This window comes from Epinephelus lanceolatus, chromosome 8, assembly GCF_041903045.1.
Source record: "Epinephelus lanceolatus isolate andai-2023 chromosome 8, ASM4190304v1, whole genome shotgun sequence".
Classification (NCBI taxonomy): Eukaryota; Metazoa; Chordata; class Actinopteri; order Perciformes; family Serranidae; genus Epinephelus; species Epinephelus lanceolatus.
In genome coordinates, this window is record NC_135741.1 from 797,122 (window position 1) to 821,000 (window position 23,879).

Here is a 23,879-nt window from a genome sequence, read left to right on the forward strand (position 1 = left end):
GCACAGGAGCACGGGGGCGCTACAGGCTGGGGCTACATCTCATCCTCTGCAGGTGCTCTCAGAGTCACCAGGGGCAGTGATCTCCAGACAAAGTAATAATGTGATTCAGAGGGCAACGACTGATAAAACAATTATTGATGCATCAAAATGTTGATTTCTATGTTATCAATCTGTCTCACCCTGTCACTATTTGTTACTTTAAAACATATCATCATGTACAGTACAGGCCAAAAGTTTGGACACTGGTGGCAGGAGATTGTTGTTTCTATGATCCTGTGAATATATAAAAATAAAAACCACAATAACTAGAGAACATTAATTGTTTTTGCAGCAGGCTTCTATATTTCCTGGGATCACATCTATGTTACCTCATCTGCAGTGAGGTGCTAATGCAGTATTTAACTATAATTAACCTGTGAATGTCTCTGTGTATGGTGGCTGCAGGAGACCGCTGTTTGCATCATCCTGTATATATGTACAGTACAGGCCAAAAGTTTGGACACACCTTCTCATTCAATGCGTTTTCTTTATTTTCATGACTATTTACATTGTAGATTCTCACTGAAGGCATCAAAACTATGAATGAACACATGTGGAGTTATGTACTTAACAAAAAAAGGTGAAATAACTGAAAACATGTTTTATATTCTAGTTTCTTCAAAATAGCCACCCTTTGCTCTGATTACTGCTTTGCACACTCTTGGCATTCTCTCCATGAGCTTCAAGAGGTAGTCACCTGAAATGGTTTCCACTTCACAGGTGTGCCTTATCAGGGTTAATTAGTGGAATTTCTTGCTTTATCAATGGGGTTGGGACCATCAGTTGTGTTGTGCAGAAGTCAGGTTAATACACAGCCGACAGCCCTATTGGACAACTGTTAAAATTCATATTATGGCAAGAACCAATCAGCTAACTAAAGAAAAACGAGTGGCCATCATTACTTTAAGAAATGAAGATCAGTCAGTCCGGAAAATTGCAAAAACTTTAAATGTGTCCCCAAGTGGAGTCGCAAAAACCATCAAGCGCTACAACCAAACTGGCACACATGAGGACCGACCCAGGAAAGGAAGACCAAGAGTCACCTCTGCTTCTGAGGATAAGTTCATCCGAGTCACCAGCCTCAGAAATGGCAAGTTAACAGCAGCTCAGATCAGAGACCAGATGAATGCCACACAGAGTTCTAGCAGCAGACCCATCTCTAGAACAACTGTTAAGAGGAGACTGCGCCAATCAGGCCTTCATGGTCAAATAGCTGCTAGGAAACCACTGCTAAGGAGAGGCAACAAGCAGAAGAGATTTGTTTGGGCCAAGAAACACAAGGAATGGACATTAGACCAGTGGAAATCTGTGCTTTGGTCTGATGAGTCCAAATTTGAGATCTTTGGTTCCAACCGCCGTGTCTTTGTGAGACGCAGAAAAGGTGAACGGATGGATTCCACATGCCTGGTTCCCACTGTGAAGCATGGAGGAGGAGGTGTGATGGTGTGGGGGTGTTTTGCTGGTGACACTGTTGGGGATTTATTCAAAATTGAAGGCACACTGAACCAGCATGGCTACCACAGCATCCTGCAGCGACATGCCATCCCATCCGGTTTGCGTTTAGTTGGACCATCATTTATTTTTCAACAGGACAATGACCCCAAACACACCTCCAGGCTGTGTAAGGGCTATTTGACCAAGAAGGAGAGTGATGGAGTGCTGCGGCAGATGACCTGGCCTCCACAGTCACCGGACCTGAACCCAATCCAGATGGTTTGGGGTGAGCTGGACCGCAGAGTGAAGGCAAAGGGGCCAACAAGTGCTAAACACCTCTGGGAACTCCTTCAAGACTGTTGGAAAACCATTTCAGGTGACTACCTCTTGAAGCTCATGGAGAGAATGCCAAGAGTGTGCAAAGCAGTAATCAGAGCAAAGGGTGGCTATTTTGAAGAAACTAGAATATAAAACATGTTTTCAGTTATTTCACCTTTTTTTGTTAAGTACATAACTCCACATGTGTTCATTCATAGTTTTGATGCCTTCAGTGAGAATCTACAATGTAAATAGTCATGAAAATAAAGAAAACGCATTGAATGAGAAGGTGTGTCCAAACTTTTGGCCTGTACTGTATTTGTACAGATCCATAATTAAATCAACAGATGAATTTACTCTGACCTCCAGCTCCCTCCAACCCTGGAGCCAAAATGTTTCCACACCTGAGCTTTAAAACCAGAGAGAGCCAGCGGGATCGTATCAGCGAAGTGTCCACTGATTACATACTGCTGAACAGGAAATGATCTGATTCCTTTCTGTCTCACTTGTGCAGGTTTAGTCTCCACAAAAGCAGCTCAACCCTTTCTGTGTGAATCTGCCGTCAGTGTGTGCCGTGAACGTCACAGTGTGTTCAGAGAAAAACAGCGAGTCAGCAGAAATCAGCTCATTAAAACTCCTGTTTCTATCAGTGTGAAACTCAAATGCTTCTCTGGACTGTGAGTCAAACATTATTTCATTATTACTCTTTAAACCAATACATCACAAACACTTTTTAATTCAAATACATTTCATTTTTATTCTCTGACTGTTTATTTTCATCAGACCAGAGAATTATTAAAGCTCACATGAGGACAGGAGCTCTGATTTACAGAGAAATGCTGAGTGATAAACTGTGAACTCACCGTGGAGCTGTTTTTCTGTGAGTTCCAGCTGAGCCTCCGTCTGCAAACAGCCAGAGGAAACACAGACAGTCACGATTAAAACAGACACACGTTTACACCACTGATCAGATAATTCTGGGTCTTAATCTCTCACATTGTTTACATTATGTCATGACAATATTTCACAAACCACAACTCTGCTGATTTATATCATTCAGCACTTCATCAGTCAACTTTCTTTTTGTTTTTAAAGAGAATATAATCTTTTAACATTTAAAGGTTCATGTTGTGTTTCTGTCACGTAACATAATGAGCAGAGGTGTGTCTGTTAAGATCTGGGATTAACGTGCATTTCAGTGTCTTGAACACAAGAGGACAGCTGAGACACACCTGATCACACCTGTGCCTGTCATGTGTCTCCAGCTGAATTTGTTACTGCCCCACAAACAGTCATCACGTCCACACTGCTGCTGGCTGCTCTGTCGCATGTTGTTAGCTGTTGTGTCATTACAGCTGCAGACATCACTGTCAGCAGAATTCAACATGTCTCCTTCCACAGGGCAAAATGAGGGATAGTCACGGAACACTTTGTGTTCTCGACATGAGATGGTTAAGTTACAGAGCGTTAACACACTGTCACCAAAACAACCAGCACGTCCTGCACTGATGACTAAGTATGAACAGACTGAAAGGTAAAACTGATGCTGACAAAGTTTCCTTTGGGGCAGTTTGAAACGTCAGTAACTGCACTAACATCTTAACATCGCACTGTGACCTGTGTGTCCTGATAATATCCTGTCGTGAGTCCCAGCCTGAGATCAAATGCATCCCAGACCACCTCAACAGCTGGTTTGAGTGATCACATGTGTCTTGTTTACACCTGTACACAGCACTGTCCTCTTGTGATCACATCACCTGAGACTCATGTTAGTGTCAGCTCTAAACAGGCTCTCTGTCCATCACCTGGTCCAGTCTCTCATTGGTTCCCTCTGCTGCTGGCTCCTCCCCTCTCCCTGTGACATCAGAGACTCCGTTGGCACTGCTGGACTCTTCTGTCTCCATGGTAGCGCTTTGGTTGCCCTGGGCGACCGCCTGTCTCTGGAGCTCCTTGTCGAAGCGCTCCTGGAGAGCTGCAGGAGAAACACACATCACTTTATATTGATTCATTCATTTCACAGCTGAGGTGTTTGAAACAGCTTCTTCTACCTTACTCTGTCAACTTTTAAAATAAAATCTGGACCATTACTAAATCTATCAGAAATGAATCACACAAATCTTCTACAAGTTGAAATTTCTTTTTCACTGTCAGTTAATCTGACGATTATTTTCTCCATGAATCCATTTATCTAAACATGTTAAACAGTAGTAACAAAACCATGTTTCAGTTTGGCACACGAACCATCACGTCTCTTCTCCAAACTTCACATAACACCACAGGTACCAACAGCCTCATCAACAATACTAACAAATACAGCTCCTAGTGTCTCAGTCTAAATCCAAGAAGGTGGTGCACGGTCCCTGCCAACACCTCAGAGCTGTGAGAGATGAATCTCCGCCTGCTGCTGTCTGATGATCAGCTGCTCTCCATCTGAGGTTTCTTCACCTGCCCTCATCAGACGGAGTGCAGCCTGTAACAACACACCTTTGAGTTTCTTCTGCAGGGTGGAGTTTTCAGCCTGTAGGCGGAGCAGCTCTCCATCGACAGGACTGGAGGCGGGGTTGGGTGGTGGGGTGGACGCAGAGGCTGCTCCTCCATCCTTCAGGCCCTGGTTCTCCTGTTCCAGCTGCTCGATCTGCGTACACAGCTGGAGACAAATGATGGGATCACATTATAAAGTGAGGCAGGATGAAGGTCAGAGACACAGAAGGAACACATAGTCAGATCTTATATCTCGTGCTGCTCACACACCACACAGCTTCAGTTAAATGAAAGTAATATAAGTGTGAGAGTGCAGACGGAGAGTGAGAGGAACCTTTGAGAGTTCAGTCATCAGCGTGCTGTTCTGTAGTCTGAAGTCTTCCTCCTGACTGTGGAGTTTCCCCTGAAGCATCTCATTCTCACTCAGCAGCGCCTCCACCTCCTGCACCAAACACAACAACCAACATTATTAATCATTCATAATTTATGTTCACAGCTCATATTCAACAAATTAACTCCTCTACTGTCTTTGCACAGAAACACAATGGATGCTGGGCAGAGTGTGAGGGTGTGGGTTCAGGTTGGGATGTAGACAAAATAAAAGATCTGAAAATAAACTACAGAAACTCTGTAAAATTGGGAGCGTAAAAAATCTGACAGGTTAGACACCGTTTCATCTTCTGAATATAACAATGTGAAAAACACTGAAACCAGAGTCGCATGTTTAAACTAAAAGAAAATAACATCTGGATATAAAATGTAAATAAGAACATAAACAATAAGAAAAGAAGAATATGAACTATAATCAGTCAGTGGAGACCAGTAGAGGGTGCTGACGATCAACCAGAACAAACAAACAGGAAACTCACCTGAGCTTTTTTGCTCTTATTCAAAGCCTGAGGAGACGAGAGGAGAAAATATCATCAACACAAACAACAGCAACAAACAACTGATCAACAGGAGCTGAATTTAATCTGCAGTCTGAAATAACTGACTGGTAATCTGAGAAGTTAAATCATCTTCATGGAGAAACTGTGATTATTAAATGTCCGACATTCTGCTCAGGTTCATACTTATATTTTGGGTTAATGTTCCAAAAACACATTATTCTTTCTCACCCTGTCTGCCTGAATACACTCTGTTTTCCTGTCTCTATCCACCTTATTTTCAAACACGGAAGTAAATAGTGACCAACTTCTGTTTTTTTGTGCTTGACTTCCGGTCAGCTGCTTTCCCTCATGCTTTCCCTTACCGGAGCTAACGGTGCAAGCTAATTTTTTTTCAATTTTCAGTTGTTTATGTTAGTCAATCAGTTAGTTAGTTAGTTAGTTAGTTAGTCTGTGTATTTTGTATAACGTTAGATAACTGTGCCCACGTTTCCGTTATAACGGAAATTTATTCCCCCTAAACGCGAATAAATCGCACGTCAATCATAAACTATGAACCAAAAAAGCACAATCTATCCCGAGTGAGACAAACTGCTTGATCCCCGTCTCCAGTGTACCAGCAGAGAACCTGCAGAACCGAATCAGTGAAAAAACACCCCGGGCTACACAGCCTCTCTACCTGAGCAGCTGAAGCTGCGGCTCACACCCTCGACACACAGACACACAGACACACAGACGGTGCTTCTGCATGCCAGCCACACGTGTGCACAACTGTGAGAAATAAATATGTGAGGTGTACGCTGCTTTTCTATCTTTTTTCCCTTTTCTTTCTTTCTGTCAGCGACATACACTCCTAACACAGGACGGGTTGTTTTAATTGACTGAGTTGATCATTAAGCCATAGTGATGCGCGGATCGGCTCTGATAGCACCTGAATCAGCATGTACGCATCAACCATCCAGCCGTTACAACATGATTGAGCTAGCAAAGCAGTTTTGTGTTGCTATGTGTGGTATTTATTCAGTTTTGGGAAATCACGATGTCTAGAAAGCATCAGTGGCTGCAGCTGACAGGGACAGCTAACGTTAACACTAGCAGCAAAGCTAGCATCAGGATCGTCATCCGTTAAAAGCCTCCTGTTGTCGGATACGACATGAAACTACTCCAGTTAGCTCAATCATGTTGTAACTAAGACATCCGCTGGAGAAAATAATTTTTTCACGGGCCACTTTGTGAGTTTAGTGAGTTATTACAGACACGGCTAACGGCTAACAGCTAACGGTTAGCCTAGCTAATCTACGATAACAATGTTATTAATTACACAGAGAGAAAATACTAATGTTTTTTCAGTCATTGTGTTTATAGACTTTACAAACATCAGATTAGTCTAAACGGTGATATAGTGACGTGAAAAATGTGATATATACATATATATATAGCTAAACTCAGCAAGGTAAACAACAAGGCGATTCCCATTTACACAGTGGTAAGAGTGCTGGACCGGAAGTGTCACACAAAAAAAACGGAAGCTGGCTGCGTTCTGTTTTGCCTCCGTGTTTACGTGAAAAATAAGGTGGATAGACCGTTTGACTGGAGTTACGTTGCTAAGCAACAGTTTGGGTCCATGTTTACTTCCTGCTGATGTCATTCACACACTGGAAAACAGAGGCCGACTTTGTAAATCCAATCTGATGCTCAAATTGCTAAAATTAGTGCCTTGTGGTTAAAAACAGGGCATTCCATTTCGACAAATTAACAAACAGTTTGATGAATCACACATGCACTCTGCGTAACACTCTGCTGCTCCGCCTCCCGGGACGGAGCGCCTACAGTATGCCGTGCTGCTCCGCCTCCCGGGACGGAGCGCCCACAAATTCACAGAAATCCTGACAGTTATTTAAAGGCAGTTTCTGAAAACAAACTTTGAGAGTTTTTATACTTTCACAGTATTTATATCAGTGCATTTGCACCTGCTTTATGTTGACAAAGACTTGGAATCTGACTAGACCTTAACGTTTTTATTAAAATATGAAAATCTATTTTTAATTCAAATAAAAAATATGAACAATCTCTAATAGTGAAATATTTGTTACCTTCTGTGCTTTGACAAAATCTCTCTCCAGAACCACATTCTTCTGACGGACGGCGTTCAGTTCTGAAACACAACAACAAACATCATCATTAACGGGCGGGATGCAGCAACATTAATCATCAATAATTCATCAATAGCAGTTCATTAAATACTCAAACTGATCAAACTGTATTTAAACAGTCTGTTTGTCTTTACACAGTGTAATCTGAGTAAATCAGCTGTTTGACTCATAAATTAAATAAAACACAAGTCAATTATTTATTTCATGAATAAAACAAACTGACACCTTCTCTGAGCGCTCCTGCTCCGCCTGGCGTTATTCAGCACTCAGTCAAACAATCTTCACATGACTGATAATAACTGTTCACAAATCACAGGTTTTTCTTGAAGCAGAGAATCACAGCAGAGCTCCGTCCTGTGTCAGTGAAGGTTCATGTTTGTGGACGAGTGAGAGCTTAAAACATCAAACAGTAAGTTCACCAACAAGACTGAACACATGAGGATCAGTTTACTCGTCAAAGTCAGTCAGCTCAGCCAATGAAAAGAGGTATTAATAATAATAATAATAATAATGTCTTCTGTGACTCAGAGGGAGCCGTCTAATGTCTGGGAAAATACCCCTGATGAAGAATCCGTCTAAGTATAAAATAAATTCTCTCTTTAATCATTACGGTCGTGTCTCTGTCTCACAGTAACGTCTCTGTCCCTGTGAGAGACATTTCTCCACTGTGTGTTGGGTCAGTGCAGCCTCACCTGAGTTAATCTACCTGAATGAAATTTACTCCATTTTCATCATATGTACATCCTTTGTGTTGATTACATTAATAAATGACTCTTATTGGTCGTGTGCTCACAGGGCTGTCGTTGCACCTGCAGTGGCGTCAGGAGTGTCCGCCGTGCAACAACATGTGACACATGAGCAAAACACAGGATACTGTGTCACACTGAACTGAAATGAAACGACCGCACATGAAGTTTGTAAATAACATGAATAAACAGTCATTTATGGTGTGTGGTGCTTCGCCGCCGGCTGCGCTCAGGCCCCACACACACACACACACACACACACACACACACACACACACATATACACACACATATACACACACCCGCTCATCACAGCAGAGGACAGACAGCGTTGGAGGGTTGAGGACAGCGGCACTACATGATGCTGTGCATGAAAGCTTCACAAATAAAACCCACTGACGTGAAACAGAGGATCCGATCAGGCTTTATGGAGCGCCATGTAGCTGATCTGATCAGTTATATAAACACGTCCCTACTGATGATGTCACAGTGATGTCATCAGAGTTATCTCAGTTTGAGACCTCTGTGTCCCACAGTTGAAGACAACAGGTGCGCTCTGTCTCACATACTGTTTCTTGTGACTCTTAGCAGGTACTGCAGCTGCTCTGATGGACTGTCTGCAGGCTGCACACAGTCAGGACGTACGACTTCCTCATAAGGCTCCACCCTGAACTTTGACCCTCTTTCTCATGTATCAGTTACCATGGAGATAAAACACCATTCACCAAGCTCAGTAGAGCCGCAGGTTATAACTGCAGACACTGTAGATTCTAACTTATTATATTAATAATAGATGTTCTCTGACATTATTTTATTAGACTTGCACCAATCACAATTTTTGGGGCCGATACCTTTTTCCGATTTGCAGAGTGTTTGGACGGCCGATTCTGATTTCATTTTTTTCACACCGCTTTACAGCTCACAAGATATTGCAATATTTTCTATCTTTGCTTTATCAGAACATTTTAATCAGGACACAACCAGCTCTTCAATAACCATCTCAAACAAACACAAACAGTGACACAGGTTCAGAAACATTTTCCTTTTTGCTCAAATATAACTTCAGCTACAGTATGAAAATAAATAAGTAAAAAGGCATACATAAATAAAAACATGGATCAATAAAACAATAATTCTTGGCAGGGCTTGACGCTAACTTTTTTCCCAAGGAGCACATGTGCTCCTAAGTTGAAAAGTAAGGAGCGCACAAAGAACTTTGGGGGCACAATGTAAATTGATCAAATAATGTGTTTTCTGTAATAAACGTGATGCAAATAGACATTTACAAGCAAAATTATTTAATGAATTTGTATACAAAATGTACAGAAAGGTAAAAACATCAAGTTCTGAAAATGTATTGCAATTTAATTTTGTCTTTAATGTTATTATCTTATATATATTATCTTTGCAATATGATTATCTTATATAATGTTATTACTATCCTAAAACATTCTCCAGGTCCTCTGAAACTCTGCAGGACTCCGGCTTTCCCGGAGGTCCGCCGCTTAACCCGGTCCGTCTCCTTCACACTTTGACTTATTTCCACGCTGCCGACAGCAGGACTTATATTCATTGTGCTGACAGTGGCTTGGAAAACTGCCCATAACCGTGTCACATGGGGAAGAGGGAAGAGGGAAGGCAGCTGGAGTTCCTCCAATATTTGCGGTTAGATTATCATATTTTTTTATTGACAAAAATATAGGCTGCTTCAGCTGATTTTTTATGCGCACGTGTGCCCCTAAATATTTTTTTCAGTTCGCACACACCTATTTTTAGTGGAGTGAAATGCTTGCACTGTCGAGCGCTGCTTGGTGTACAGCATTTGTGGATAATTTCTTGAATAGACAAAAAAGTAAAAATATGTCCTGTGGAAATTCACACAGGTCTTCAGGACGCACCCGCCAGTAAGCGCATGGACATGCGCATCTTTGGCACGCGGACACGCAACTCGTCAGTTTCAAGCGGCACAGTGCAGCAGTGAGAGCTCCGCAGTTCAGTTTAACATGGACAATTAACAACTTCCACCTTCTCTCTTTTGATGTGTGTGCGTGAATGATGAAGGTGAGAAGCCGCCCATGTTTCACTTCCTCACATCGCCCAAGCCTTGAGTTGCACATGTGTGTGTGTGTGCTCCGCTGATGTTACACCATGTCAATCATGCAGCGAGCTGGGAATTTGGCCGCCGTTTTAAATCAGCATATTTTAGACTGAGCGGCCGGTCGCAGGTCATGGCCGATCACGTGAAAACCGGCCCGATTCCGAGCACTGACGATAAATCGCTGAAAGTCTAATGTCAACTGATATTTAACACTCTAAAAAAATAGTTTTACAAACTGGGTCCAGACTGTGACCCTGACCCGAGGAACCCACTGGATGTTACTGGATGTTCTGGGTGTTACTGGTTTGTGAACGTTAATTGTAGTGCTGCACGATTTGGTAAAAATGTGCGATTGCGATTATGGTGGACAATATCGTGATTTGCGATTGCGATTACAATATAATTACAATAAAATATAATAAATAAATGGTATCATGAGTCTTGTTGCTTGACTCAGTGTTTCCCTACATTATATCAGGGGGCACTGACCTGACAGAGTTATTGTTATGGACAGACAGTGTGTCAATGACCATCAACAGACTGAGCACAGTCAAACACGCTGCTCACACAGCAGCGCAGCACGACACTGTACACACAGTGGAGCGAGCCTGTGTTGCGTTCAGGCGTTGTCACGTAAATGACAAATTCCAGCACGCCATAGCACAACACAGCAGCATGTCAAGTGGGCCGAACCCGAGCAAAGTTGCTCAATTTTTCATTTGTTATATAGTTTGTTATGGAGTCCGTGACACTTACACATGTTTGCGTAACTGTGCTTGGATGTTGTTTTATGAGGCTCTGGTGTCTTTCAGTTGTCTCTTTGTCTTTAACGTTACACGGCTCGTCTTTCTCTCACATGCACTCTTCCTACTTTTCTCTGTGCTGTCTCAAGTGCTGATATAGATTGGTCGTGTTGCCACAGGACGTGGCGACTTTAACTTTTAGACTTTTACACAGCACGTCTTTCTGTTCAACGTCGCCGTACCTGAATCCAAAGTATCGCCGTGTAACAAACGTTTTTTTCGCCACCGACTCAGCCTGTTCATGTTCGAGCTCATGCTCTTCTTCAGCGTCTGTGTTGGTCACTGCTGCACGCCGGCTGCACGCACCAGGATAGCTTGTGGGCGTGATGTCAGCAAACTCCACATACTACAGGAGAGAAAGTCACGTTCACAGGCACACACCTTAACATTTATTTAGCCTACATTAAATCACAAATCGCAGCCTTTCATGCGGTTATGTAATCGCACAGCCTGACATCGCGATTGCAATTAGATTAATCGTGCAGCACCAGTTAATTCTTGTTAATGTGATTTGTGTTACTATAACTGAAGCGTTCTCTGGCACAAGAATTTCCTTTGGGATAAATAAATTGAATCAAATACCTGATGAAAGGTTCTAACAGTCTGGAGTTTGCCTGTTAAATCTGACCACAGCTGAATGTTGTATGTATTTATATTAATGTCACTGTTATGGGACAATATTAATATCTATACATGTTAATAAAAACTATTATCAGTCATCACACTGATGTTAAAGTGTGATGCTATAACAGCAGCCTCGTCCACATCTGTCTTTAACTGTATTTTACAATCGCTCGGTTTAGTTTTCACAAAAAAGTTTCAACATGAAAAACACAGTCAAAGTGACTCACTGCAGAGTTTCAATGGATCATATAAAGGTGCAGATCCTGAGTCAGTGCAACACGTGGTCACAAACATTTCCGTGTGACGTCGGCTCATCAAGGATCATTACAACACTGTAAATACAAACCACTGCAACACATGTCTTTCCTGTTTTACTGACATGTTGAAATGTGCTCAGAGTCTGTTTCTGCAGTGTAAACAGCACTTTATGGTTTTATGCTTTCCAAGATGACATAATGACATTAATTTACTTTATTACTGATAATCAGACCAACAGGAGTTTTACACATATCATGTTGTTTGGTCATAAACTTTATGGCCCATTTAAAATAATAAAACTGATGCAGTGATGATCACATTCATCACTCTGCTTCCTGTCAAACACAGACTGTAAACCATATTATTTATATTCACAGTAATTCAAAGTAATGTTTTTAGTTCATAAAATAATTTGTACTCGACATCAGTTCAGAGAGTCTGTGAGAAGACATGATGAACAAAACACAGCAGCACCTTTATCTCAAATATCATCATCATCATCAGTAAAGAGAGGAAGAGCAGAGAGGTGTCTTACCAGCAGAGTTCTTCCTGAGATCATCAGACAGCTGGTAGTTCTGAGTCCGAAGCTCCAACAGCTGAGCCTGCACACACACACACACACACACACACACACACACATTATCATGTTATCTCATCATCACCTCATGTTTAATCCTCCTGCTTTTGTTCTTGTCTTTCAGGTGAACCATAATTTAAGGTGAGGAGAGATGAGACAGCGTCACAGCTGCAGCAGCTCCTCGTTCCTACAAAATAAAATTCAAAGAAAGCTCAAAATGTCTGGTGAACAGAGTCGGACACGCAGCTCAGTGTGTTTCACTACATGTCACAGACACAGATCCATTATTAGGACTGAGCATTAGACTGTCTGTTAGATTCTGACCACGATGGTTTATCCTCTGTAAACAGGCCTGATGGCTGCACAGAGACTGAATCAGTACATCACATCTGATCCACTGAACCACGTGTCTGTGCTGCACCAGCTACGAAACAAACCCTGCAAGAAATGACTAGAATTGCTGCAGTGATGGTCTCTGATCGGCTGAAGTCACAGAGTAATTGATCTGTCTTTGCAGAATGATTCTGTTTCCTCACAGCAGGGTCACACATGTTCTGTAACCAGGCTGCAGCTCAGGTACAACCTTCCTTATTACAGCCTGTACGTGAAACACAGTCTGAGCTCAAACTCTGCTCAGATTAACTGATGACTCAACATCTGTCTCAGTTAGGTCATAGGTCACAGAGGGCTGCCCCCTGACAGTCGCCCAAACATCATTCAACCAGAGAAGTTTTTAGCGTGCAAGATTTCATTGGTCACTCAGTCGCAGAAAACAAAACAAAAAACAAACAAACATGAAAGAATAAATCAGAATAAATCCAAACCTATATGTGTGACTTTAGTTTGAAAGGACAGACACAGGAAGTGTCCACGGTCAGCAGTCAGACAGGAGTCAGGTTGCAAACCAATCACAGCCGAAAGAGATCTTTCCCTTCTTCTGTAAATCTTCAGTCTGATAAATTGAGACATTGTGAACGTCACAGTGAATCGAGCTCTCCTGGCTCTCGTCTGATAGATCGAACGTTACTCTGGGAGGCGTCAGAGGAAACGATCCTTCATTAATGAAATTAATGTCCAGCAAACTGTTCCTGTCATAATGTTTCAAAAGACAGCGTCACATGAGTGTGATAGAGACGCGAAGCGATCAAAATGTTTATTTCTGGGGCGTCTGGTGGCTCAGTGGAGAGAGCAGGCGTCCCATGTACAAAGGCCACGACCCTGCTGCAGCGACCGCAGGTCTGACTGCAGTCTGCGGCCCTTTGCTGCACATCATCCTCTCTCTCTCTCTCTCTCTTTCTCCCCCTCTCACACTTGGACTGTCCGATCTTAAACAAAATGTTTATTTCCTGGTTAGTTGATGACAGCGTCTCAAAGGCCACGCCCACCACACACCTGTCTCTACCACCAGTGAGGCCTCCATCTCCCAGAAAGTGTTATGAAGGTTGCAGACCGTGAGGCACACTGCCTTCTTATTTTTTAATCAAATACCGCGAGTAAAAAAACGTTTGCTGCACCTTTTTATTGTTGCCAGGCAACCACCCCATCACCTCCTCACACTAACCTTCCTGTGTGATCAGTCTACAGTTTGTGTATCCTGCAGTAATCAGTGTGTAGCTGCTGCCATGTTGAGGCAGAGGGTGCTGTGTGTAGCTCTGGTTGAGGGTGAGAGGCTGTCAGCAGATAAACAGAGATCTGTGTGGGTACATGAGACCCTAAAAAAGAGGCTGGATCATGGGGAGTACCACCAGTTGGTCCAGGAGCTTCTCCTCCATCATGGACGTTTACAGTACTGCACTTATCTGCTGTTTTCTATTCAGATGCTGCTAACTGTGCTTTGTAAAGTCGTATAGCTCTGGGTATCCAGCAACCACTACCACCAGTTTCTCCTCCATTGGTTACCAACTGTAAACTGGGTGTCGTGACCACCACAGAAGCCCCGCCTCTCACATCATCCCATTGGACAATGAGGAAAAGCAGAGATGACGAGGGGCCTTTTTACTGCTCTGACATGAAGCTTTCTCAACTCGAGGAGTTCAGAGCGCTCCCAATAAAACGCCAGGCACCTAGAGCGCAGAAACCGGAGGCACGTAGCAACAACACGAGCAAAGAAATTAATTGTCAATAAAAACTGTTGAAGAGTCTGATTCTTACTGTAACTTTACAAACGCGTCCTGCAGCTGCTGTGACGCATCCTGTGTCATCAGGACCACAACCTTGAACACCATCTGCAACTACCTGTAGCAGCCATCCTGTGTTGCACCTGACCCCAGTCTCCCCTACTGCTACTGCAGTATGATCTTCCTCCTCCTCCTCCTCCTCCTCCTCTGCTTCATGTTCCACATTGAGTGACTGTCAGTGTGTTTCCTCATATTAATGATGACAGGCAGCAGTGAGCCGAGCAGATGAACAACAGCAGCCCTGTGTGTGCTCAGACCCCGTGACTCTGTCCCGTGGATGCTAACATGCTAGCTAACAGATAAAAACAAGAGCTAGCTTCAGGAAGCTAACATGACACCGTGTACCAAAGGAGGAGGCTAAGAGCTAAGTCAGCTGACTAACACCAGCTAGCATACTGTCGCTAACTGTCAATTAAAACCAATCAGTTAATGATCAGTGTGATCGATAGCTCAGCTCCGGCTCACCTCACATTATCAATATAATAACGTCAGCCCGACACGAGCAGCCAGACTGACGTTACTAGCGGCTAACGGTTAGCATGAGCGAGCTAACGTCCCTGACAGAGATGCCGCACCTGGCTGCAGCTCTCTCAGGTGTTTGTTACACAGCTGACAGCTACCTGCGCGCGAGCCCCCCGACCTGACACATCACCTGCGGTGTTTTTATCTCACCTGCATCCGGTGGAACTCCTCCTCTGACAGAGCCTGCGACATGGCCATGTTTACCTGAGCTGCCAGCTAGCAGGCTAAGCTAGCGGAGGAGACGGAGGAGGAGGAGAGCAGCACAGAGGAGGACACACGACAGAGCTCTCACTCCGACTGTGTTTCCAAGAGACCAGACAGAGCTCTCACTCCGACTGTGTTTCCAAGAGACCAGACAGAGCTCTCACTCCGACTGTGTTTCCAAGAGACCAAACAGAGCTCTCAATTCAATTTTCAATTCAAATTTAAATGGCTTTATTGGCATGAACAAAGACATGTTACTGTCAAAGCATCTCAGAAAACAAATAAAATAAATAAATAAAAATAAGTAAAGCAATAAATAAATACAAGCAAAAATAAAAAGTAACCATATTTTACATGTTACATTCATACTTTACATATTTAATATACTGGTGTCGCCTACAGGTCCTATATTATACTGCTTTTGTTTGTTTGTTTGTTTGTTTGTTTGTTCTTACAGGTGAACATACATTAATTGTTCCTGCAGCAGGCAGATACACATTTAGCTGCCAAAGAGCTCTCACTCTGACTGTGTTTCCAATGGACCAAGATTGAACTACAGTGTTTTGAGCTGGAGCTTCAGTCCATCTGTTGCAGTGCAGGAGGAAGTGTTCGATCCTTTACTGAAGTAAAAGTACTCATAATACTTTGTAAAAAATAAATAAATAAATAAAAATGAAAATATTTTTGTTTGATTAGAAGTGGTGCATTGAAAATGTTGCTTATTATCATTATTAATGATAATGCATTGGATTAAGATAGCTCTTTTCTTTATACTCAAAGGCACTTTACAAAGCAGAACAACCAAACAAAAGAAAGCAGTATGTGAGTGTAATCAGTAAAGTGTAAAATGATGTGACGCAGTGTTAACTCTACTATTAAAACAGAAATGGTTTAAAAACTTTCTGTCAGGGCCTAAATTAAGGACCTGTGTGTGTCAAACAGATCGTTCACACACATGATTTAACTGATGTAAAGTTTGTTTCAGTCACAGTGAGTGTTGATATTTGACACTGATTCATCACTGCAGCTCAGAATAACATGAGACACCTGTGTGATGAGAACGAGGGAAAAGTGATAATATTTTATGAGTAAAATAATCCACACACTGTCGGTCGATCGTTGAGCTGAGGCCTCTGGTTTTAACATGACAAGGAAGAAAGTAAATGAAAAGTAAGTCAGGATAAAAAAGTCAGCATTTTGACGTTTGAATGAAAAACACACTCAGTTTACTTTAGGTTCATTTTAATGTTTCTCTTTTTCCTTTATTTGTTTTTACCTTGAAGAGAAAACTGAGAGACTCCTCTCACGTGTTCACATCTTTCACTTTTAAAGGAGGAATGAGAGGTCAAAAACTTAAAGTGTAGACCTTGTGTGTTGTCTGTCTGGCACATCTATCTCTACGCCCCGCTGCAGACACACACAGGTGCAACTGGTCGATGTAGGTCAGCCTCAGTGTGTGTGAAGGCTGTGAGTTTGGTTCATTCACATGTGGTTCGTCCTGAGGAAGGAAACACCTCAGTGACACAGTAAAACTCAGTGAAGTAACCCAGTTACCGTCCTGAACTGGTGTTTCTGTTATTTCATTTAAAGTTTCTTCACACTTCCTCCTTCGTCTCTCGAGTACACACACACACACACACACACACACACACACACACACACACACACACACACACACACACAGAGGGAGGTGCTCAATTATCTGCTGGTAAATTATTAACTCACAGGAGTTAAATATAGAGACACAACCGAGAGAGACAGACGCAAAGACAGAACTAAGAGCAAGAGAGAAACCTGCACACAGACAGACAGACAGACAGTTGGTCAGTCAGTCAGTCAGTCAGAGGACGGCGGCTCAGGTGTTGGATGTTATCTGACGTGACATGGAGCCGCTGCCGTCCCTGCTGTCCACTCTGAAGACTGTGGATCCTGGGACTCTGGATCAGGAGTACAGTGTGAGTGTCTGTTCTCATACCTATCTGTGTGTGTGTGTGTGTGTGTGTGTGTGTCAGTGTGAGTGTGTGAAAACCAGTTTAACAGCTGTACATTGTCACTGTGAGGACGCTACAGCACAGTGAGGACATTTTCACACCCTCAGCTGCAAATCTTTAAATTTAGGTTCAAGAGTTGAGTTTAGTTTGAGGGTGAGAACGTTGACAGCGTCACAGACCAACATCTTGATATGTGTCTGATGAGCTCCACACTCAGGGACTGTTCTTTATTCATCAGAGGACGCTCCAGATATTTCTCCTTGACCCTCCCCCCTCCATAAATGAGCTATTAGATTTTAAAACTTACCCTTTGGTGTTTGAAAGTTAAAAGGTGAAGATGAAATCCTAGAGTTGGAAAAACTCTTGCCGTTCATGCAGATGTAAAAGTAAAGAAATATATTCAACCCGCTGAACTCTGCAGTAGAAATGGTCCACCAGTGTCTACATTAGTATTTTTGCTGGTAGTGACATTGTGTCTTGAAGTATCTTCATGCTTCATGTCCCTAAAATCTGTCCAGCCTGAGCTAAAATGTTCTGCGAGTCAACAAACCATAAGAATTGATAAAAGTATTGAAACTGGGTCATTAAGAAAATAATAATACAAAAATCAGACATGTTTTTTCATCAGATTTTACAAAATAAAAACATCAAACATTTTGATTAAAAAAAAATGTTTAAATGACATCATTACAAGCTAACAACATGATGACATGGAAGAAGCCTTCGCTCTCTCCTGCAAAAGGAATGGATGTTCTAGTTATTATGGTTTTTATTTTAGATCGATACACAGTACAGGCCAAAAGTTTGGACACACCTTCTCATTCAATGCGTTTTCTTTATTTTCATGACTATTTACATTGTAGATTCTCACTGAAGGCATCAAAACTATGAATGAACACATGTGGAGTTATGTACTTAACAAAAAAAGGTGAAATAACTGAAAACATGTTTTATATTCTAGTTTCTTCAAAATAGCCACCCTTTGCTGTGATTACTGCTTTGCACACTCTTGGCATTCTCTCCATGAGCTTCAAGAGGTAGTCACCTGAAATGGTTTTCCAACAGTCTTGAAGGAGTTCCCAGAGGTGTTTAGCACTTGTTGGCCCCTTTGCCTTCACTCTGCGGTCCAGCTCACCCCAAACCATCTGGATTGGGTTCAGGTCCGGTGACTGTGGAGGCCAGGTCATCTGCCGCAGCACTCCATCACTCTCCTTCTTGGTCAAATAGCCCTTACACAGCCTGGAGGTGTGTTTGGGGTCATTGTCCTGTTGAAAAATAAATGATCGTCCAACTAAACGCAAACTGGATGGGATGGCATGTCGCTGCAGGATGCTGTGGTAGTCATGCTGGTTCAGTGTGCCTTCAATTTTGAATAAATCCCCAACAGTGTCACCAGCAAAACACCCCCACACCATCACACCTCCTCCTCCATGCTTCACAGTGGGAACCAGGCATTTGGAATCCATCCGTTCACCTTTTCTGCGTCTCACAAAGACACGGCGGTTGGAACCAAAGATGTCAAATTTGGACTCATCAGACCAAAGCACAGATTTCCACTGGTCTAATGTCCATTCCTTGTGTTTCTTGGCCCAAACAAATCTCTTCTGCTTGTTGCCTCTCCTTAGCAGTGGTTTCCTAGCAGCTATTTGACCATGAAGGCCTGATTGGCGCAGTCTCCTCTTAACAGTTGTTCTAGAGATGGGTCTGCTGCTAGAACTCTGTGTGGCATTCATCTGGTCTCTGATCTGAGCTGCTGTTAACTTGCCATTTCTGAGGCTGGTGACTCGGATGAACTTATCCTCAGAAGCAGAGGTGACTCTTGGTCTTCCTTTCCTGGGTCGGTCCTCATGTGTGCCAGTTTCGTTGTAGCGCTTGATGGTTTTTGCGACTCCACTTGGGGACACATTTAAAGTTTTTGCAATTTTCCGGACTGACTGACCTTCATTTCTTAAAGTAATGATGGCCACTGGTTTTTCTTTAGTTAGCTGATTGGTTCTTGCCATAATATGAATTTTAACAGTTGTCCAATAGGGCTGTCGGCTGTGTATTAACCTGACTTCTGCACAACACAATTGATGGTCCCAACCCCATTGATAAAGCAAGAAATTCCACTAATTAACCCTGATAAGGCACACCTGTGAAGTGGAAACCATTTCAGGTGACTACCTCTTGAAGCTCATGGAGAGAATGCCAAGAGTGTGCAAAGCAGTAATCAGAGCAAAGGGTGGCTATTTTGAAGAAACTAGAATATAAAACATGTTTTCAGTTATTTCACCTTTTTTTGTTAAGTACATAACTCCACATGTGTTCATTCATAGTTTTGATGCCTTCAGTGAGAATCTACAATGTAAATAGTCATGAAAATAAAGAAAACGCATTGAATGAGAAGGTGTGTCCAAACTTTTGGCCTGTACTGTACATATATACAGGATGATGCAAACAGCGGTCTCCTGCAGCCACCATACACAGAGACATTCACAGGTTAATTATAGTTAAATACTGCATTAGCACCTCACTGCAGATGAGGTAACATAGATGTGATCCCAGGAAATATAGAAGCCTGCTGCAAAAACAATTAATGTTCTCTAGTTATTGTGGTTTTTATTTTTATATATTCACAGGATCATAGAAACAACAATCTCCTGCCACCATTATGGAAAAATCCCACGTCTGCACAGTGCATAAGGTGTAACTTAAAGGGATAGTGCACCCAAAAATGAAAATTCAGCCATTATCTACTCACCCATATGCCGAGGGAGGCTCAGGTGAAGTTTTAGAGTCCTCACATCACTTGCAGAGATCCAAGGGGAGAGGAGGTAGCAACACAACTCCACCTAATGGAGGCTGACGGCGCCCCAGATTCAAACGTCCAAAAACACATCATTGAAACCACAAAATATCTCCATACTGCTCGTCCATAGTGATCCAAGTGTCCTGAAGCCCCGACATAAAAAGTTGTTTGGAAAAACCTCATTTGAACTCTGTTTTTAGTCTTACGTCTGGGCTTCAGGACACTTTAAGTGTCATATGGCATATGGGTGAGTAGATAATGGCTGAAGCCTGAACTTTCTGCTACAAAAAGAATAATTGTTGTTGCTCTTATAATTCTTATTTTATGTATTTAAACAGAACCATTCAAACAACAGTGTCCCGCGGCCGTCTGTTTTCAAAGGGTTTAGCTCAGGTTTGGTTTTGTTTTCTTGTCTGACAGCAGCATTCATTGCACATGACACATGACGTGTCTAAGGACCGTCGCAATATGAAAATCCAACAATAGTTAACAATAACAACAACAGTATAAAAGAAAACATGCAGGTTTGGACGGTGGGTTTTCTTTGAAAATTGGCGGTAAAATAAATAACAAATACAACCATTTAAATGTGTATGCCCCTCCCCTAAGACAAAACATCATTTGACACGCCTCCCCTCAGGTGTGAGAAATTCAACTGAAAAAAACCTTTTCTAAAAAGTCACATGAGAATTTCAAGAGCTAAAAAAGAAGTGAAAAAGCAGAGTGGCACTGTTTGGTGTTGAGGCTGAGGGTTGAGGTTAGAGCTGATGGTGAAGCAAGTTTCTATACGTCTCACACACTTCCTACTGTACATGCCATTACTGTACGTCTCTGTGTGTCTCTGCTGAGGATCCTGAACTCCTCCAGTGTTCCTGATGCCACACACACTGTTGCTGATACTGTGGACGTGATGCTTTCCTGGAACGACCTGCTGTGGTCTGATGTTTTTATGATCTCTATTCAAATGAGCTGCAGCTGATGAACAGAGCGAGCTGTGTGTCGTCACGCTGCTTTGTGTAAAACATGCAAACATGGTGTAACGTCTGTAACATCATGATTTAGAAAGTTTCACAGCACCAATAAATCTGCAGCTGATGTACGTCACATTACTCAGACTTTTAATACCTTCAAATAAATAACAATCTGCATGTTGATGATGTTTTTGCTCAGCGTCGTTCACCACTTTAATAATATTAATAACACATTTTATTCATAAGCACCTTTCAAGACACCTAAGCACACTTTACAAAACCAGATAAGTCAACCAGTACATACTGAAAGTTATTACAGAGCAATAACAGAGAGCAACAACAACAGTGATGAAACACGTATACAGATAAAAGAACATGTTCATAAAACATATCATGAACCACCAGGAAAGGCTGCTCTAAAAAGTTCGTTTTTAGTTGTGACTTAAAAGAAGAATCAGTAAAGGCCCGGTCAGTCTGGAGCCTGGAGGGGCAGTCGAGAGTCAGTGGCTATTGGAGGAATGGAGTGAATGAGGAGGAGTGTGTGACTGGAGAAGACTGGAAAGGTGGGGTGGCGCCGTGCCACGGGAAGACTAAAGACAAGGAGGAGGATTTTTAAACAGATGTGTTGTTTAACAGGAGGTCAGTGAAGCTGCTGAAGGGCCGTGTGTGGCAGAGACTCTTGTTGCTGAGTTCTGGACAAATTACAGTCCATTAAACCCCCAGGTGGGAACACCAAGAGCATTACAGTACTCTGGTCTAGATGTGATACAGACGTGTGTCAAAGTCACTACAGAGGAAGGGGAGAGAGAGGGGCGGAGTCTGGAGATGATCTTCAGGTGTAAAAAGGCCATGTTGATGATGTTCTTGATATAAATGTAGTGACTATACTAACAATGAAAAAAGCTGCTAAGAGGTTGAGTAAACTGTGACTTGTTCAATAAAATCCACGCTGAAGTCCAAAGATGAGTTTTACGATGATTTATGAAACAAACAACTGGGATAACGAAAGCAAAACGAGATGAAATGAAATATTTCATGATGTGGTAACTGTCAACAGAAAATATCGGAGCCAAACACTCACCCTCTTTATCTAAGAGCAGCTGCGCTAGTGAATGAACAGGTAAAATAATGTGAAACCACCTCTGTGCCAGGTACAACAACAGGAAGTGAAAGTGACTGAAGGAACGTGTGCAGCTGAAACAAACAACAAACAACAGAGGTTAAAAACATACAAAGTGTCAAAACGGGTGGAGTCTAAAGGAACACCAAGATTTTTACCTCAGCAACAGATGATGTCATAAAACCAGGCATGGACAGGTTTAGGCTGGAAACTTTGCGCAGTGTGATGAAGATAGCCTCAGACGTATCCTGATTAAGTTTAAGGTAACTGCTGGTGGTCCAAGCATTAACGTCATTTAAACAGTCTGTCAGGTTTGATGGAGGCAGAGTGTCACAGGTCGTCAGCATAGCAGTGGAAACTGAAACCATGTCGACGAGTAATATGTCTGAGAATATGAATGATGAATGATAAAGGTCCAAGAACTGAGCCCTGAGGAACACCACAGGAAAGTGGGGATGTGGGAGACGCTGCTAATGGAGACAAACTGCTGTTTCACTGAGAGGTCGGGTTTGAACCAGGATAATTGAGCACCAGTAACAATGAGCAGAGTTTGTGACTGGTTAAGGAGAGGATGATGACAGCTTGTATCAGAAGCAGCAAAGACATCTAACAGGATATGTTCAGGTAACTCGAGTCAGCAACACTTGACCTGTAATAAATGATCCCATCATCGTCCTGGACAATATTCAGCTTTATGCTGCATTTTTACTGACATTAACTTTACTGACTGGTTTATAATCATCTCTCAGGAGGAAGTCAAACAGCAGTTTTAAATAGCTATAAGGTCTGTCTTTATCATCGTATGGGACCAACAAGGTGATTTCAAGAGGTGCTGGAAATAACAAATCATCCACCGTGGAAATTATGATGGATTTCTGTGGAACATCATCACAGATGTGTGAGCACAACCAGGGGTCAGAAAGCCGCACTCTTCACTTTATTAGTGAGTCAAGTTCCAAGACCAGGAGTCGTTTTGCAGTGAACTGCACCAACTGCAGAAAGGCTGGATGGAAAATGTTCAATATTCAGAGGGGATCACCTCCCTGTACTAAGAACAGAAGAAGATTCTGGATCCAGGCCACTGAGATGGCTGATCAGGTTCCCACCGGTCCTAAAGGCAGCGAGAGTCTTGGCAGTGTGTCACTGAGGCTTCCAATGTAATCTGTGCTAGCCAAATAAGTCCTTTCATGTACCACACATTATCTGTATTCACTGTGTTTTTACGCTGGGCGGCGCTGTGCTGGTATTTTGGGCTTCGTGATTAAAGGGAGGAAGGACACTGCTGTCGTCAGGTGTTTGACCTGGAAGGGAAAATGGTTTTTGACTGATGCTGTAGGAGCTGAGTGTATTGACATAGTTAACCCGGCCTGACACACTCGCTGCAGTTGATTCCACAGCTCCCCTTTGTTGCGTTGTGTTCAGAAAATGACCTGCAGCTCCAGCTGCAGAACAACCATCACATTTATTCATACCAGCATGCATAAGGTTGAATAAATGTGTCAGTTCACCTTGGCGCTATGAACAGGTGCCACACATTTAATGTTTAGATTTAACGTTACCCTGCTCACATGATTGCACAAGACTTTTTTTTTACACAGAGATGGCGCTATAGAGCTGCTACGACATCCCCTGTTTACGCCCCCTTTACATTTTTACACAGAACCAAATGATGGCGCCATCATGTC

The 23,879-nt window shown here is 42.6% G+C and overlaps 2 protein-coding genes across 4 annotated transcripts in view; one reads left to right on the forward strand and one right to left on the reverse strand.

Annotated features, from left to right (window-relative positions):
* Nucleotides 1-15,409, reverse strand: part of gripap1 (GRIP1 associated protein 1) — a 63,292-nt gene extending 47,883 nt beyond the window's left edge. For all 3 annotated transcript variants that reach the window (XM_033628631.2, XM_033628630.2, XM_033628629.2), the window contains exons 1-8: nt 15,268-15,409; nt 12,377-12,443; nt 7,253-7,314; nt 5,142-5,168; nt 4,607-4,714; nt 4,276-4,438; nt 3,597-3,763; nt 2,655-2,694 (exon numbers count right to left, since the gene is read on the reverse strand). In XM_033628631.2, coding sequence (XP_033484522.1) covers nt 2,655-2,694; nt 3,597-3,763; nt 4,276-4,438; nt 4,607-4,714; nt 5,142-5,168; nt 7,253-7,314; nt 12,377-12,443; nt 15,268-15,315 — 682 coding nt within the window. In that variant the 5' untranslated portion in view covers nt 15,316-15,409. The remainder of the gene's footprint in view (nt 1-2,654; nt 2,695-3,596; nt 3,764-4,275; nt 4,439-4,606; nt 4,715-5,141; nt 5,169-7,252; nt 7,315-12,376; nt 12,444-15,267) is intronic.
* A 1,628-nt stretch (nt 15,410-17,037) lies between these two features.
* The window catches only part of ptpn18 (protein tyrosine phosphatase non-receptor type 18), a 34,567-nt gene continuing 27,725 nt past the window's right edge, over nt 17,038-23,879 (forward strand). Inside the window, exon 1 of the mRNA XM_078169689.1 lies at nt 17,038-17,276. Coding sequence (XP_078025815.1) covers nt 17,205-17,276 — 72 coding nt within the window. The 5' untranslated portion in view covers nt 17,038-17,204. The remainder of the gene's footprint in view (nt 17,277-23,879) is intronic.